Here is an 18,856-nt window from a genome sequence, read left to right as displayed (position 1 = left end):
CATATAAAAACTCAGCTAATATGCCCAACATGTTTGGACGGGCCAGAGGACACGAAACATATATTATTTCTGTGCGAGAAGACAAAAGAAGTGTGGGAACATTTGGGGTTGTATGAAGTGGTAAAAAAAGCCTGCGTCGTTGATCGTGCAGGAGAGGCAGTCCTTGAATTCCTACTCCTTATGCCTGGTCATGAACTACCCATCTTGGGCTCCCAGAATGCAGGGGAACTTATTGCTATAGCTGCTTGGTATTTATGATGGAATAGACGGAAACTAGTCCATGAGGGTAAGTCTCAAGAGGCGTCCCAAACCTCGATGGGGATTCGGGCTATAACATCGAACTATGTAAATGCCCACTCTCCTAAAGCAAAGAGAAAGAATGAAGGATGGTGCAGACCTCCTAGGGGTTTCGTTAAATTGAATGTGGATGCTTCTTTTGATCATGATCAGCTAAGAGGCACAGCGGGTGCTGTTATCAGAAATGACAAAGGAAACTTCGTAGTAGGTGGTAACTGGAGGATTCAGTACTGTGCGGATGCCCTGACAGCAGAGGCAGTAGCACTCAGTTACTGTTGGCACAAAAGACGGGCTGCAATCGTCTAATCATCAATTCTGATAATATGGAGGTCATCGACACAATGAAGAACGGAGGACAGTCTGCGGGACCGACTGCTGCAATTTTTGAGGATTGTTTTTCTATGGCCTGTGATTTTCCTCAAACTAGTTTTAAACATTGTAACAGAGAAGCGAATAAATTAGCTCATGAGCTTGCTAGATTAGTAAAAGGTTCATGACTAGAGATTGGATAAAGGAGCCCATGGAAGATCTTGTAACTCTCTTGATAGACGATGTAACAATTATTTCTAATTAATAAAGTTTCAAGTTGTTTTAAAAAAAAGTAAGAAGAGAGAGATTTTGAAGCATGACAAAGAAAAAAGAGATGATCGAGAGAGATCCCTCCACGTTCCGGACGCGGACGCACGGTCCAACGACAGCTTTGCTCGGTCCCGCCCACGCGACGCGACACCAGCGAGTAAATTGCACATAAGTACCACAATTGGGGCATTGGAAGCAGATTGATACCAAGATTGGTAATTTTTACGTGTCAGTACCAACTTTGAGGCGAGACGTTGCAAAAGAGGCTAAAAGTGATGTTTATACGTATTGACAGGGAAACTGGCCGGTTGGGCCCGCCCGTCAGGCGCCACGCTGGCCAGTGCGCGCGTCGCCTGCGCTGGCTGCGCGCTGACTCGGACGAGGCCGGCTCGGCCCGTTGGTGCGACCGAGCCCGTTGGTGCGACCGACCCCGACCCCGCTCTGCCCTGTCCTTTTCCTCGCACCTCGCCAGCGGCTGCCTCCCCGCCCGCCCCGCCGCCGGCGCACCACGCCGCCGTAGCCATCGATCGAACAGCTCAGGCGCTGTCACCTCCGTCCTCTCCCCCGCGGCTGCTGTGCCCTCCTCTCCCCCGCGGCCGTTGTGCCCTCCTCTCCCCCGCGGCCGCTGTGCCCTCCTCTCCCCCGCGGCCGCTGTGCCTTCCTCTCCCCCGCGAACGCTGTGCCCTCCTCTCCCCCGCGGCTGCTGTGCCCTAGGCGACGATGGCCTCGGCGACTCCGGCAGGCGGCGATGGCCTGGGCGATGCGAGCGGCGGCGACCTCCCCCGCTTCGATGGCAGTGGCGGCTACTCCAGCTCAGAGTACAGTAGCGCGGAGGAAGATTTTGCGGAGCCGGCGTTGTCGATGGAGCAGAGGCTGCGGATGGCGCGAATTTGGGTGGACAACCCTAGCACCGCCCATCACTGGACTCATGGCTTCGGTGGTGTTCTGTAAGTGCTCCATTGTTCCATTCTTGATCCATTCTTGCTCACTGAAATTGGGGATTAGGGTTAGAGTGTACTGCCTGCATGTTTAGCACTCTAATTGCTAGGCCTAACTAGAGCAGAGTGGTAAATACACTCCTCAACAGTAATGCAGTTGCTAGGCCTAACTAGTGCCTAACTACTGCCTAACTAGAGCAGAGTGCAATTGCTAGGCCTAACTAGAGCAGAGTGGTATATGTTAACTGCTGTTTATATGTTAATTGCTAGGCCTAACTAGTGCAGTAAGCTCTGTTTATATGTTAACTTGTGTATATGTTAACCTAAACAAAACTCTGTTTATATGTTAACTTGTTTATATGTTAACTGAAACAAATCTTTGTTTATATGTTAGACAGTATGTTAAGTAAAATTGTTTATTAACCAATTTTGTCTGTTATTTCATTTTGCAGTTTGTATGATGACATTTTGGATGTTAGGTTCTTTTTTGATGCTTCAGAAATGTTAGAGCTGAAGCTCTGCAGTTCAGATGTAACATACCTGAATATGATTGCAGTGATGGAAACCCAAGGATTTAGTGAATATGATCTGCTGTTTCACATTGAGAATCCAGATTTAGGGGAGAAAAGATTGGAGATGGTAGAGAGTAATGCTGAGTTGCAACTAGTAAAGAGGCAGGTTGAGGAGTGTAAGGTTTTAAATTTGCTAGTGAGGGCATGTCCACCTCCTTGCAGCAAGTTTCAGAGGCAAGAATTATCCACTGTTGTGTTATATGATCTCAGTGAGCCACCCATCTATGCTGTTGATGAAGAAGGAGTTGCCTTTGAAAGTCAGAGTAGCAGCTGCAGTTTAGTAGCTCATGGTACTGGTGTTTGCACACAAGAGAGCAAGAATGTAAAAGGAAAACTGAAAGCTGTTTTGGAAATAGAAGAAGAAGAGGGATATGATGGCAGTGGTGGTTCTGATTGTGAAGGTGAAGATGACAGTGATGTAAACCCTTTTTATATGGGTGATGCTGATGACATAGAGATGGATGAGGGAAAGAAACAGAGAGAGTATGATGAAGTAGAAGAGGAAGAAACAGATGATGAAGAATCTGAGGAGGAAGAAATGGTGCATTACTCTGGTGACACAGAGGTTGAGGAACCTTTTGAAATGGATGAAGATGACAAGGTTGTTTCACAGGATGAAGAAACTGTAATTGTACATGAAGAGAAGAAGAAGAAGAAACAGAAGCTTCTAGTTAGGAAAGGGCCTACAACAAGGACACATTCAAGTGTAGTTCAAGAGGAGGAACCTGATTTCCAACCTTCATCTGATGAAGAACAGAAAGGATTGTTGAAGGAGGCTGATGATGATGGTTATGAGCCATTGGCATTTGTGCTGCCAAAGAAAAGGAAGAGCAGGGCAAAGCAGAGGCCTCCTAGAAAATGGTACAATGAGAAAATGGAGGCACCACATGAGCAATTATGTCTACAGATGTGTTTCAAGGATCAACATCAATTCAGAGAGGCTTTGTTGAACTTACACATCACTCAAGGCAGAAACTTCAAATATCATAGGAACTCAGATCAAAGAATAATTGTAGAATGCAACCAAAAACATTGCAACTTCTTTATGGTGGCAGCAGTTATAAAAGGTGAAACTACTTTTGTAATTAAGAAGATGAGAATTAAGCACACTTGCCCTATTAGTACAGAGACAACAAGGGTAAGTGCCAAGTGGCTTGCACAGAAGTATGAGTCACTGTTCAGATCTGATCTAACAACTGGCATTCAGACTTTGATTGATGCCTGCATGGAGAAGTATGGTGTGGATGTGCCCAAGTCAATGGCATATAGGGCAAAGAACCTAGCTATTGATGCTGTGCTAGGAGACCACAAGAAGCAATACCCTAGGTTGAAAGACTATGCTCAGACAGTGATGGATACAAACCCTGGGAGTAGAGTAGTAGTCACTACTGTAACTCCAACACCCACTGAAAAAATCCCCCATCCAGGTCCAAGATTCCATGCTATGTTCTATTGCATCAATGGAGCAAGGGAGGGGTTTCTCAAGGGGTGCAGACCATTCATTGGTTAGTTTGTTCACCTTGTGCATTAGTTACATATTGTTTCATCTAGAAATGCATTTGAATGTTTTTAATACTGAATTTGCTTGCTCAGGTGTTGATGGGTGCTTCATTAAGTTAACTACTGGTGCTCAACTACTTGCTGCCACTGGTAGAGATGGCAACAACAATATATACCCACTAGCATTTGGTATTGTTGGGCAAGAGGACACACCTAACTGGTGTTGGTTTCTACACCAACTTAAAATCTGCCTAGGAGGAGAAGTGGGAAGGTTTGGTCCATATACAATAATGTCAGATAGACAAAAGGTATGTGCTTGCATCTTATGTCATTGTTCCTATATGGTTGTTTTTTGCTAGATAGTAGCTTAGCTAGTTTAATTGTGTGTCCCAGGGCCTACTAAATGCAGTGAATGCTGTCTTTCCTAAGTGCAACCAAAGGTTCTGCCTTAGGCATATCTATGCAAACTTCCAAAATGCTGGGTTTAGGGGGGAAGATCTGAAAAAGTGTATGGATAATGCTGCCTATGCATATAGTGAACACAAATTTAACATTGCAATGAATGACCTTAGAGCTGAGTGTGAGCAAGCTTGGGAGTGGCTTTGTCAAATACCCAAGAAAACATGGGCAAGGCATGCATTTGACACAAACTGCAAGACTGACCTTGTAGTTAACAATTTATCTGAGGTGTTCAACAAGTATGTCCTAGATGTTAGGAAGAAACCAATTAGGACAATGTGTGATGGAATAAAGGATAAGCAGATGGTGAGGTGGCATAGGAATAGGGAGAGTGGAAAGAAAGCTAGATGGGACATAACACCCCATTATAGTGAGAAGCTAGAGGTTGAGAAGGAGAGGGCCAAATACTGCAAACCAATTCAAGCTGGTGTGGACTTGTGGCAAGTTACAAGCGGGCAGCAAACCCATGCTGTTAACTTGCACCAGCACACATGTGGGTGCAGAAAATGGGACCTAAGTGGCATCCCATGTAACCATGCCATCTCAGCAATAAACAAGGCCAAAAGAAAACCAGAGGATTATGTCAGCAAGTTCTTCAAGAAAGAAATTTATCTGGCAGCTTATGAACCAATGATCTATCCAGTTCCTGGTGAGCATGACTGGACAAGGACACCTGGTCCAGACATTGACCCACCTGCATTTAAGAAAGAAAGAGAAGAGGATCAAGGGGAAATTTGAAGTCCCAAAGCCTAAGGAGACATCAAGAATGGGGACTATAACATGTGGCAATTGTGGACTGCAAGGACATAGGTACACAAGCTGCAACAAGCAGTTGAAACCTGAGCTGGCTTTGAGGAAGAACAAACATGTGGTAATCCTCTAATAAGTAGTAACAGGTTTTCCTTCTTGTACATTCTATTTTTTTAAGTACTAACTCATTTTCCTTCTTTGTTTATGCAAGCCTCTTGCAAGGAATTCCAATGCTGGTGCTGGTGCTACTACACAAGCATCAACAACTTCTCATCCAACTCCTACAACAACACCAACAGCTGGAACAGGAGCTGGGAGAGGAGCTGGGAGAGGAGCTGGGAGAGGGGCTGCAGCTGCAGCTGCTGGGACTGGTGCTGCTAGAGGTGCTGGTAGAGGTGCTGCACCAGGTGCTGGGAGAGGTGCTGGGAGAGGGAGAGGTACATTCTCTGCCCCAAGGCAATCTGGTCCCTCCACATCTACTGCTCCCTCTACATCTACTGCTACTCCACCTTCTGGTGGTAGAAACAGAGGATGGAGAGCCTACTTCTATGCAAGTGGTAACCACTAAATGGCACATGTGCCATGTAATGTTCAAAACTAGATACTTCATGTGTGTTCTTGCATCCTATGGTACAATGTGATCTTGCTGGTGCTCTCGGTGTACTTTGCTGGTGCTCTTATTGTACTTTGCTGGTGTACTTTAAGAATCAATGCCATATATGGCTTTTGTTCATGTGGATGGATGGATTTATTTATTAGTTAATGCCATTTCTGGAGCTGGCTTTTGTTCATGTGGATGGAATGGACTATGTTCATGTGGATGGTTCTTTTTATATCTTTTTATGATTGATATGTTCATGACAATGGTGCATACTATTGGATAGAGTTACTCTGTTGCTGGATATATTGTTGTATACATTGTTCGATATGTTGTTAAGGTCTAGGCTAAAACAGAAGCACTTTGGGTTTTGGTGGCTCGGGGTCGACGGAACCACCTAAAGGCATCAACTAGGGTTTTGGTGGCTCGGGGTCGACGGAACCACCTAAACCTATCATCTAGGCTCTAGGGTGGCTCGGGGTCGACGGAACCACCTAAAGGCATCAACTAGGGTTTTGGTGGCTCGGGGTCGACGGAACCACCTAAACCTATCATCTAGGCTCTAGGGTGGCTCGGGGTCGACGGAACCACCTAAACCTATCATCTAGGGTCTAGGGTGGCTCGGGGTCGACGGAACCACCTAAAGGCATCAACTAGGGTTTTGGTGGCTCGGGGTCGACGGAACCACCTAAGACTATCATCTAGGCTCTAGGGTGGCTCGGGGTCGACGGAACCACCTAAAGGCATCAACTAGGGTTTTGGTGGCTCGGGGTCGACGGAACCACCTAAACCTATCATCTAGGCTCTAGGGTGGCTCGGGGTCGACGGAACCACCTAAACCTATCATCTAGGGTCTAGGGTGGCTCGGGGTCGACGGAACCACCTAAAGGCATCAACTAGGGTTTTGGTGGCTCGGGGTCGACGGAACCACCTAAACCTATCATCTAGGCTCTAGGGTGGCTCGGGGTCGACGGAACCACCTAAAGGCATCAACTAGGGTTTTGGTGGCTCGGGGTCGACGGAACCACCTAAACCTATCATCTAGGCTCTAGGGTGGCTCGGGGTCGACGGAACCACCTAAAGGCATCATTTAGGGTCTAGGGTGGCTCGGGGTCGACGGAACCACCTAAAGGCATCATTTAGGGTCTAGTGTGGCTCGGGGTCGACGGAACCACCTAAAGGCATCAACTAGGGTTTTGGTGGCTCGGGGTCGACGGAACCACCTAAACCTATCATCTAGGGTCTAGGGTGGCTCGGGGTCGACGGAACCACCTAAAGGCATCAACTAGGGTTTTGGTGGCTCGGGGTCGACGGAACCACCTAAACCTATCATCTAGGCTCTAGGGTGGCTCGGGGTCGACGGAACCACCTAAAGGCATCATTTAGGGTCTAGGGTGGCTCGGGGTCGACGGAACCACCTAAAGGCATCATTTAGGGTCTAGGGTGGCTCGGGGTCGACGGAACCACCTAAAGGCATCAACTAGGGTTTTGGTGGCTCGGGGTCGACGGAACCACCTAAACCTATCATCAAGGATCTAGGGTGGCTCGGGGTCGACGGAACCACCTAAACCTATCATCTAGGCTCTAGGGTGGCTCGGGGTCGACGGAACCACCTAAAGGCATCAACTAGGGTTTTGGTGGCTCGGGGTCGACGGAACCACCTAAACCTATCGTCTAGGCTCTAGGGTGGCTCGGGGTCGACGGAACCACCTAAAGGCATCATTTAGGGTCTAGGGTGGCTCGGGGTCGACGGAACCACCTAAAGGCATCAACTAGGGTTTTGGTGGCTCGGGGTCGACGGAACCACCTAAACCTATCATCTAGGCCCTAGGGTGGCTCGGGGTCGACGGAACCACCTAAAGGCATCAACTAGGGTCTAGGGTGGCTCGGGGTCGACGGAACCACCTAAAGGAATCAACTAGGGTTTTGGTGGCTCGGGGTCGACGGAACCACCTAAACCTATCACCTAGGCTCTAGGGTGGCTCGGGGTCGACGGAACCACCAAAAGGCATCAACTAGGGTTTTGGTGGCTCGGGGTCGGCGGAACCACCTAAACCTATCATCTAGGCTCTAGGGTGGCTCGGGGTCGACGGAACCACCTAAAGGCATCAACTAGGGTTTTGGTGGCTCGGGGTCGACGGAACCACCTAAACCTATCATCTAGGCTCTAGGGTGGCTCGGGGTCGACGGAACCACCTAAACCTATCATCTAGGGTCTAGGGTGGCTCGGGGTCGACGGAACCACCTAAAGGCATCAACTAGGGTTTTGGTGGCTCGGGGTCGACGGAACCACCTAAACCTATCATCTAGGCTCTAGGGTGGCTCGGGGTCGACGGAACCACCTAAAGGCATCAACTAGGGTTTTGGTGGCTCGGGGTCGACGGAACCACCTAAACCTATCATCTAGGGTCTAGGGTGGCTCGGGGTCGACGGAACCACCTAAAGGCATCATTTAGGGTCTAGGGTGGCTCGGGGTCGACGGAACCACCTAAACCTATCATCTAGGCTCTAGGGTGGCTCGGGGTCGACGGAACCACCTAAAGGCATCAACTAGGGTTTTGGTGGCTCGGGGTCGACGGAACCACCTAAACCTATCGTCTAGGCTCTAGGGTGGCTCGGGGTCGACGGAACCACCTAAAGGCATCATTTAGGGTCTAGGGTGGCTCGGGGTCGACGGAACCACCTAAAGGCATCAACTAGGGTTTTGGTGGCTCGGGGTCGACGGAACCACCTAAACCTATCATCTAGGCTCTAGGGTGGCTCGGGGTCGACGGAACCACCTAAAGGCATCAACTAGGGTCTAGGGTGGCTCGGGGTCGACGGAACCACCTAAAGGAATCAACTAGGGTTTTGGTGGCTCGGGGTCGACGGAACCACCTAAACCTATCACCTAGGCTCTAGGGTGGCTCGGGGTCGACGGAACCACCTAAAGGCATCAACTAGGGTTTTGGTGGCTCGGGGTCGACGGAACCACCTAAACCTATCATCTAGGCTCTAGGGTGGCTCGGGGTCGACGGAACCACCTAAAGGCATCAACTAGGGTCTAGGGTGGCTCGGGGTCGACGGAACCACCTAAAGGCATCAACTAGGGTTTTGGTGGCTCGGGGTCGACGGAACCACCTAAACCTATCATCTAGGCTCTAGGGTGGCTCGGGGTCGACGGAACCACCTAAAGGCATCAACTAGGGTTTTGGTGGCTCGGGGTCGACGGAACCACCTAAACCTATCATCTAGGCTCTAGGGTGGCTCGGGGTCGACGGAACCACCTAAAGGCATCATTTAGGGTCTAGGGTGGCTCGGGGTCGACGGAACCACCTAAAGGCATCATTTAGGGTCTAGGGTGGCTCGGGGTCGACGGAACCACCTAAAGGCATCAACTAGGGTTTTGGTGGCTCGGGGTCGACGGAACCACCTAAACCTATCATCTAGGGTCTAGGGTGGCTCGGGGTCGACGGAACCACCTAAAGGCATCAACTAGGGTTTTGGTGGCTCGGGGTCGACGGAACCACCTAAACCTATCATCTAGGCTCTAGGGTGGCTCGGGGTCGACGGAACCACCTAAAGGCATCATTTAGGGTCTAGGGTGGCTCGGGGTCGACGGAACCACCTAAAGGCATCATTTAGGGTCTAGGGTGGCTCGGGGTCGACGGAACCACCTAAAGGCATCAACTAGGGTTTTGGTGGCTCGGGGTCGACGGAACCACCTAAACCTATCATCTAGGCTCTAGGGTGGCTCGGGGGTCGACGGAACCACCTAAACCTATCATCTAGGGTCTAGGGTGGCTCGGGGTCGACGGAACCACCTAAAGGCATCAACTAGGGTTTTGGTGGCTCGGGGTCGACGGAACCACCTAAACCTATCATCTAGGCTCTAGGGTGGCTCGGGGTCGACGGAACCACCTAAAGGCATCAACTAGGGTTTTGGTGGCTCGGGGTCGACGGAACCACCTAAAGGCATCAACTAGGGTTTTGGTGGCTCGGGGTCGACGGAACCACCTAAACCTATCATCTAGGGTCTAGGGTGGCTCGGGGTCGACGGAACCACCTAAAGGCATCAACTAGGGTTTTGGTGGCTCGGGGGTCGACGGAACCACCTAAACCTATCATCTAGGCTCTAGGGTGGCTCGGGGTCGACGGAACCACCTAAAGGCATCAACTAGGGTTTTGGTGGCTCGGGGTCGACGGAACCACCTAAACCTATCATCTAGGCTCTAGGATGGCTCGGGGTCGACGGAACCACCTAAAGGCATCAACTAGGGTTTTGGTGGCTCGGGGTCGACGGAACCACCTAAACCTATCATCTAGGCTCTAGGGTGGCTCGGGGTCGACGGAACCACCTAAAGGCATCATTTAGGGTCTAGGGTGGCTCGGGGTCGACGGAACCACCTAAAGGCATCATTTAGGGTCTAGGGTGGCTCGGGGTCGACGGAACCACCTAAAGGCATCAACTAGGGTTTTGGTGCTCGGGGTCGACGGAACCACCTAAACCTATCATCTAGGCTCTAGGGTGGCTCGGGGTCGACGGAACCACCTAAAGGCATCAACTAGGGTTTTGGTGGCTCGGGGTCGACGGAACCACCTAAACCTATCATCTAGGCTCTAGGGTGGCTCGGGGTCGACGGAAGCACCTAAAGGCATCATTTAGGGTCTAGGGTGGCTCGGGGTCGACGGAACCACCTAAAGGCATCAACTAGGGTTTTGGTGGCTCGGGGTCGACGGAACCACCTAAACCTATCATCTAGGCTCTAGGGTGGCTCGGGGTCGACGGAACCACCTAAAGGCATCAACTAGGGTCTAGGGTGGCTCGAGGTCGACGGAACCACCTAAAGGCATCAACTAGGGTTTTGGTGGCTCAGGGTCGACGGAACCACCTAAACCTATCATCTAGGCTCTAGGGTGGCTCGGGGTCGACGGAACCACCTAAAGGCATCAACTAGGGTTTTGGTGGCTCGGGGTCGACGGAACCACCTAAACCTATCATCTAGGCTCTAGGGTGGCTCGGGGTCGACGGAACCACCTAAAGGCATCATTTAGGGTCTAGGGTGGCTCGGGGTCGACGGAACCACCTAAAGGCATCAACTAGGGTTTTGGTGGCTCGGGGTCGACGGAACCACCTAAACCTATCATCTAGGGTCTAGGGTGGCTCGGGGTCGACGGAACCACCTAAAGGCATCATTTAGGGTCTAGGGTGGCTCGGGGTCGACGGAACCACCTAAAGGCATCATTTAGGGTCTAGGGTGGCTCGGGGTGGACGAAAACACCTAAACCTATCAATTAGGGTTTTGGTGGCTCGGGGTCGACGAAAACACCTAAAGGCATCACTCTAACATAAGCATTACTTTTGCAAATGCATTTAAGCATTTAAGCATCACTATAACATAAGTAACACTGGAGTTCAACACATTATAGAATACATATCCATTGTTCACATTGATCACATTACATAGTGGAGTTCAAATGCACAATCCATCCTTTTCTCACAAAAGGATGAATAGCATAACTACTAGAGTTACAACCAGAGTTCACAGTTAGTACTAGAACCATACATTACACAACCATAATTCTAAGTTACTAGGTCATTGCACAACCATCATTCCCAAAAGGTCTGCAATGCCCACTAATCTCAAGTCATCTTGTTCAGTTCTGCAAGATGGCCTGGATCCCCTTGATCTTCTCCTTCAGCTTCTCCTCTGCCTTGATGAGCTCAGTAATCTTGAACTCTTGCATCTGCTTCTCTTCATTATGGTTTTCCTTGAGTTTCAGCAGATCAGCAACCTGGAGCTTCAACTCTAGCTTCTCTTGGGTGAGCTTCTCCTCAAACTTTGTGAACTCTGCATTCTTCAACTCCAAATTCATCCTACCCTCACTCAACAATTCCTTCTCTTTCATATTCTTCAACTTCAAGTTTTGGATGACAGTTGCTTGAGCACTTGTCAGGTTGCACAGGAGTTCATACTTTTGTTGAAGCTTCTGTGCAGCTGCATCTTTCTTTGCCATTTCTGCATTCATACCAGCCACCAATTCAGCTCTGCATTGGTGCTGATATGTGACAGCAGACTGCAGATAACTGAAATCCACAACCCTATCCTGCTGAAAGTCCACAAGTTGATGCACATCTTTCACTAACTTGTCATAGTCTGCATCCAGCTTGTTCTTTTCTTCTATCAACTGATGAATAGTTAGAGCACTTTGAAGATTATCATTCACCCTAGCAGACTTGCTCTCTTCAACCATTGACCAAAGCTTCAGCAATGCATTCTCCATTGTTGGGGGCCACTGCTCATCAACCCACTGAACAAACCCACAATTCTGACCTTCCTGGAAAAATTATAAGGGCAAAATTTAGTACAATACAACTACTAAGAGTACTAAGCAATAGTTAGTTCATGGCAGTACCTAATGTTGGCACTGACATTAACTGGATTTGCACAGCCATTTGCTAAGCAACAGGACCACATTGTAAAATAGATTAATGTAATCCTACAATGCATGATCAACTCATATATTTACCAGGCACCAGAGTAACACTCCATTCAACTTAGAAGTTGCTAAGCAGCCATGTGCTAAGCAACAGCAGTTGCTAAGAATTGACCATTAATATAATGAAATCCGCAGGCTCTGTTTATTACTGTTGAGGAGTGGTATATGTTAACATCCAAAACTACTTTGCCCACCTAAATACACTACACTAGCCTGCAGCAACAAACTAGCTAATGAGACTACCTACTGTCAGCAGTAAGCAATTGTTACTAACTGGCTCCACTGAACTTAATATTGAGCAACACTGCATTTGGAAAGAAGTGTAAATAAATAGCATGTGCACACAACAGGAGCATATATTTTCTAATAAATGCATTCCACTGAACTTAATAATGATCATTCCTAACAAATTTAGCATGCACATAACTGAATCACAGGTGGCAAACAAGACTCTGCCACTTTCAATGAACACATCCAGTGCTTAATCACCAAGGCAAGAAAATTACCGGCTCTGCACATGCTAAGAACCTTCTCCCAGTCATTGTTCCTTCAAACGCAACAAGCCTCTCTGACCCATGCTTCTCGCACAACACTATCAGATCTAGCTCAAGACCCTTGTAATCCGGGTCCTCAAGAGAGAAAGGCACCTGCCCAAGCAAAATCCAAGTTACCATCATGTGCAGAGGACGATGACAAATCAAATCAAACGAAATCCTAACAACAAAGACCACCTACACACAAAAATCCCCAAATTTCCTAAACCTAACCCTAACCCTAGCTCTAATGGAGTAACTTACCTGGTTCAGCCCATCGGTGGAGGTTTCGGAGTGCATGTACGGGAGGCTTGAGTTGTCGTCGCTGCTCTCGTCCTCCAGAACCATGGCTGCGGCGGCGTGCTGTGGCGGCCGGCGGTGGCGGGCGCAGGCGACGGCGAGGCAGGAAGAAAGAAAGAAGAAGCGAGCGCGGTCGGGGTCGGGGTCTGGCTCGGTCGCACATAAACGGGCCGAGCCGGCCTCGTCCGAGTCAGCGCAGGCGACGCGCGCACTGGCCAGCGTGGCGCCTGACGGGCGGGCCCAACCGGTCAGTTTCCCTGTCAATACGTATAAACATCACTTTTAGCCTCTTTTGCAACGTCTCGCCTCAAAGTTGGTACTGACACGTAAAAATTACCAATCTTGGTATCAATCTGCTTCCAATGCCCCAATTGTGGTACTTCTGTGCAATTTACTCGACACCAGCACACGAATCATCCAAAATCGCAGAAAAACAAACATTTTGTAAAGTGAAAACGATAGGGGCAAGATCTGCCACGACTCCATTTTAACTGGTCGCCGCAGCCTCCGCCCGACGCTGCCGCTTCCCCGCGATCTCTCTCCCGCTCTCTTCTCCCCACCACCACCCAAGTCGTCGTCTCCGTCGCCGGCCGCCATGGCTCCGGGCCTCTACACCGACATCGGCAAGAAGACCAGAGGTGCCGCCAGTCCCTCTCTCCCCTCCTCTGATTGCCTCTCCGGTGCCGATCTTGATGATGCTGTGATGTGATGTGATGATTTGCACGCAGATCTGCTCTACAGGGACTACTGCACGCACCAGAAGTTCACCCTCACCACATGCACCCCCGAGGGCGTCGTGAGTACCAGTGCCATCCTCTCCCTCGCACTTGTTCCATAGCGATTTCGCAAATTTGTGTCCCGTAGCAGTGTCCCAGTTACGGTCCGCCACGCATTCCCCACCTTGATCGACTACTTACGGTACAAATGCATGTTAGAATGATGCCCGCCGATCTCTATTTTGTGCCTCTGTACCGCCGTTGCCGACACAGATCGCCGCCGTGCCACTGTGTCGAGCTGTTCTCATTCCGTGTGTGCCTGTTCTGCATGTAGAGTTTTCAGTTTTGGCCATGGAGGGAGACTGTGGACCCTCATGTGTTACAAGGATATTAAATCTTTGTTTAGGGACCGTCTCTTCACTTTCGCAACGAGCTGCCAGAACTTTACCCTTTTCCCTTTCACCTTGACTGGATTGTGCATCTTTTGATTCCTTGACACGAAGCATTTCTTGAGGAAATGTACTCATGATCAGTATATGGTTTAGGTAACCATGTCTCTGGATATGATTTGTGCACTCCATATTGATGGTTTTGGTTTACCTGTATGGTTTCGGTAACCGTGTCTCTGTCTAGTATTTGTGCGCTACTACGTATTAATGATTTTGGTTTACGTACAGGCAATCACAGCTGCAGGAACTAGGAAAAACGAGTCAATCTTTGGCGAGCTTCAGACCCAGCTTAAGAACAAGAACTTGACAGTTGATATCAAAGCAAACTCAGAGTCAGATGTAAGCCGCCTTTGCTCCGACTCTCCCTTTTTCTCTCACATGAATCATGTATAAACATCTGATTGCTTGTTTTCCCTTGATATTATTTCTCACATATTTGGCTTTTCTTTTATGCCTCATAATATTAATTCACAGCAATGTTACAGTTCTTGAGATTTTTTATTCGCTGATGAATATTTCACGTCTTCCAGCTTCTGACAACATTCACAGTTGACGAGTTTGCAACTCCAGGGCTGAAATCAATTCTCAGTTTGGTTGTTCCAGACCAGAGGTCAGGGAAGGTATAATTTTCTTACCACTCCGTTTGCTTAAACTTCTAATCTGCAATATGGTGATCACTGCGATAGGAGATTTAATTTGTATTTTTTTGCCTTGACAGCTTGAACTCCAGTATCTCCATGGATTCGCCGGTGTCAATGCAAGTGTTGGGCTGAACCCCAACCCTATGGTTAACCTTTCTGGTGTATTCGGAAGCAAAGAACTATCAGTTGGTGTTGACGTTTCGTTTGACACGGCAACTAGCAATTTCACCAAGTACAATGCTGCTTTAAGCCTCACGTATCCGGATCTTATTGCTTCACTCCACCTGTAAGTATCTCTATATGTGCAGCTATCATATGTATTACTACTATGTAATTCTTTCAAGATTGATAGGTAATGCTGATTAGCAATCTGATTCCATACTAAGGTGTCAAGTGCGGTGCTTCATTGCTTTATTATAATAGCATTTGCTCTGGTAATGAACTTTCAAATCTCATCCAGGAACAATCACGGTGACACCTTGACTGCGTCTTACTACCACTTAGTAAAGTCACATTCAAGCACTGCTGTTGGAGCAGAGCTGTCCCACAACTTCCCAAGGAACGAGAGCACATTGATATTTGGATCGCAGCACTCATTGGACCCGCACACCAGTGTGAAGGCACGCTTCAACAACTATGGCATGGCCAGTGCCCTTGTCCAGCATGAATGGCGACCCAAGTCACTTGTCACCATCTCCGGCGAGGTTGACACAAAGGCAATTGAGAAGAGCACAAAAGTTGGTCTGTCATTGGTGCTAAAGCCTTGAGATGCACAGCTGGGACCCTATGTTTTGAAAAAAAAAAGTTAAGTTCTGCTGGATTGGAATAACATGGCCCCAGGTCATCTCTTTGCGCTTTCATTTTGATCTTGAATTCCTCCTTTGTCCACATAATCTGTTTCCTAGGCAAATGTTAGCCTTGACGACCTCATTATTTTGATTTGATCATCAGCGCCTGTCAATAATTTCTGGTGGTTAAGACCTACTGTGAATCTTGTCAAATGTGACAGATTGGCGGTTACAGACAGTGTGTTCAATTCATTCCTTGATGCCCTTGTTCCAGTTGATCCATTTGATGTGTGAGTAATTAATCCTCTTGGATGCATGCTTAGTACTGACATTGTTTGAGGAGCTGCGTGTTGTGCTATAGTGGTAACGATTTATTAAGAAGCTAAATAACAAAACCTGGAACAATAGTCTGTCATACTTGGGATGTGGTAACGATTCAAATTTGAGAATTTTTGGACTTCTCTTCTGGGGTTTAGCGATGTGGTTGCTAATGCATGGAATGAGCACACTCATCATACCGACCCCTTTCGGATATTGCACCACAAGTTTCAAGCCAAACTCTTGAGATGGAGTAAGGGCCTATTCTGAAAGGCCAAGATCATGCATCATGCTGCCTTGCTAGTAATTCTTCACCTGGACATGGCTCAAGACTCGAGGCACCTCTCTGTTGAGGAGCTGGAGCTCCGCTCTAGGCTTAAGCGGAGAGTTATTGCCTTCGCAATTCTTGAGAGGGCGAGAAAAAAGCAATGTGCTAGGATTTCCAACCTCAAAGAGGGGGATGCAAACACCAAATTTTTCCACCGCCGGAAGACGCAAGAACCACATACACCGTATCAAGCACACCGGTGGATGGGTCACTGAGCACTCTCAAAAGGAGGCTATTGTCCACAACTATTTCTCCTCGACCATGGGAAAAGGATCCACGGCGACCACAGACTTCAACTGGGAGGGGTTGGACATTTAGGCCCGTGATGATTTGGGCAACCTCGCGGACCCTTTCTCCGAGGAGGAGGTGCGTGAGGCCATCAACCAGATGCCTGGTGACAAGGCGCCCGGACCGGATGGCTTCACCGGGCTTTCCTTCAAGAGTTGTTGGGCCATCATCAGGCATGATATTATGAAGGCCATCTTTTGCTTCGGTAACCTCCGCACGGCCAACCTTCATTGGGTCAACTCCGCCAACATTATACTGCTCCCAAAGAAGGATGGAGCTGAAGAAATCTTCGACTACCGTCCAATTAGTCTGATTCATGCTATTCCCAAGATCATTGCAAAGGTCCTCGCCATCCGTCTTAGCCACCACATGCTCCACCTTGTCTCCAACGCGCAGAGTGCTTTCATCAAGACAAGAAGCATCCATGACAATTTCATGTATGTGAGGAATCTTGCGCGGAGGCTCCACAAGTGCAAAACCCCTTCGCTTCTCTTCAAGTTGGACATTCGAAGGCATTTGATTCAGTCAAGTGGGAGTATATCATTGACCTCCTCCGCCGTAGGGGGTTCCCGAGCATTTTTCGAGATTGGATCACCGCCCTACTTTGCTCCTCATCCTCGCGGATTCTTCTTAACGGCGTCGCTGGCAGCCCCATCATCCATGGCCAGGGTCTCCGGCAGGGGGACCCTATATCCCCCTTGCTATTTGTGGTCGCGGTCGACCCACTCCAAAGAATTCTAGAGATGGCGGCAACTAGAGGGCTATTTCATAAAATCCGTGGCCGTGGGGTTCTTTTACGAACCTCCCTTTATGTGGACGACGCGGCGGTCTTCATGGCACCCATCAAGCACGATATTGACAACCTCTCCAACATCCTTTGTCTTTTTGGCGATGTCACCGGTCTAGCCACCAACTTTCACAAGAGCTCGGTCACCCCAATCCGTTGTGGGCACATCAACCTGTCGGACATCCTTCAAAACCTTCCGGCGGCGCGCGGATCCTTCCCCATGAATTACTTAGGCCTCCCGCTCTCTGTGTGGCGGCTCAGGAAGGTGGACTTTCAGTTCCTGGAGGATAAGGCGGCGGCAAAGTTGGTCCCTTGGGACGGGCAAAACATCACGTCTATGGGACGCACCGCCTTGGTCAAGTCGGTGCTTCCCTCCCAAGCCATATACTTCATCACTACGCTCGTCGTCCCCACAAGCACCCTCAAAAATCTCAACAAGCTTGAGCGAGCGTTCCTTTGGGAGGGAACAGACAAGACCACCGGGGCCAAATGCAAGGTTAACTGGGACACCATTTGCCGCCCAATTGCCAATGGGAGTCTTGGAGTGCTAAACACGGAGAAATTTGCTAGGGCACTAAGGCTTCGTTGGATTTGGTTTGAGTGGAAGGAGCCAAATAAGATGTGGGTCGGCATGGGTAACCTGTGCGATAACGCAGACTACAACTTCTTCTATGCCTCCTCAACTATTATCGTGGGAAATGGCGCGCGCATCCCCTTTTGGGACTCTCCGTGGGTGCACAACCGCAAACCCATGGATTTGGCCCTCTCATCTATGCGGCGTCAACGAGGAAGAATTGGAAGGTGCGGGAAGCACTAAAGGATGGCGCTTGGGTTAAAAAGATCAAGATGACGTCCGATTTTTCTATAGAGCACTTCAGACAATTTCTCGAGCTTTGGGCCACCATCCGGGATTTTCACCTACAGGAGGATATTGACGACGACATTGTTTGGAAGCATTCTACTAGTGGCCTCTACACGGCGGAGTCCGCCTACAAAGCGCAGTTTCTCGGCCTCATTCGCTCTCCCTTGGAGCATGCAGTATGGAAAATCTGGGCTCCACCCAAGGTCAAGTTCTTTGCTTGGCTGGCCATCCAAAATAGAGTCTGGACTGCGGATCGATTGGCCAAGCGCGGTTGGCCTAACTGTGGCTCATGCCCCTTATGCATGCGTGAGAATGAATCGGTTGACCATCTCTTCTTCAAATGTCGTTTCACCATTCGCCTATGGGGCTTGGTCAAGGCGTGGCTGCAACTCATTCACATTGACACCTCTACTTGGCCCCTGAGGCATTCCACCTTAGACTGGTGGCTTGGGTTAACTGATGCTTCCGTCCCCAACCGGAAGGCCATGGCCTCGCTCACCATGCTCACTACATGGACGATCTGGAACGAGCGAAACGCCCGTGTATTTCGCAACATGGTCGATCCGCCTACGGTTCTTCTCGACAACATCAAAAGGGAGGCATCATTTTGGGTCGCCGCCGGAGCTAAGAAACTAGGGTCCATTATGCCGGGAAAGTGATTCTTCCGTGTATT

At 49.1% G+C, this 18,856-nt stretch overlaps 2 protein-coding genes across 2 annotated transcripts; both read left to right on the top strand.

The window, feature by feature from the left end:
• The first annotated feature begins 1,596 nt into the window (after nucleotides 1–1,596).
• Nucleotides 1,597–5,083, top strand: LOC123076271 (uncharacterized). The gene is made up of 4 exons (XM_044498612.1): nucleotides 1,597–1,823; nucleotides 2,267–3,891; nucleotides 3,980–4,194; nucleotides 4,280–5,083. The coding sequence occupies exons 1-4, from the start codon at nucleotides 1,597–1,599 to the stop codon at nucleotides 5,081–5,083; spliced, it is 2,871 nt and encodes a 956-aa protein (XP_044354547.1).
• Nucleotides 5,084–13,422: 8,339 nt separating this feature from the next.
• Nucleotides 13,423–15,882, top strand: LOC123078475 (mitochondrial outer membrane protein porin 3). The gene is made up of 6 exons (XM_044501000.1): nucleotides 13,423–13,644; nucleotides 13,735–13,802; nucleotides 14,400–14,510; nucleotides 14,702–14,791; nucleotides 14,890–15,098; nucleotides 15,273–15,882. The coding sequence occupies exons 1-6, from the start codon at nucleotides 13,602–13,604 to the stop codon at nucleotides 15,577–15,579; spliced, it is 828 nt and encodes a 275-aa protein (XP_044356935.1). The 5' UTR covers nucleotides 13,423–13,601; the 3' UTR covers nucleotides 15,580–15,882.
• Nucleotides 15,883–18,856: the final 2,974 nt, after the last annotated feature.

Source organism: Triticum aestivum, chromosome 3D (genome assembly GCF_018294505.1).
Source record: "Triticum aestivum cultivar Chinese Spring chromosome 3D, IWGSC CS RefSeq v2.1, whole genome shotgun sequence".
NCBI classification, from domain to species: Eukaryota; Viridiplantae; Streptophyta; class Magnoliopsida; order Poales; family Poaceae; genus Triticum; species Triticum aestivum.
Note: the sequence above shows the minus strand (reverse complement) of the source record. Positions and strands in the feature narration are given on the sequence as shown.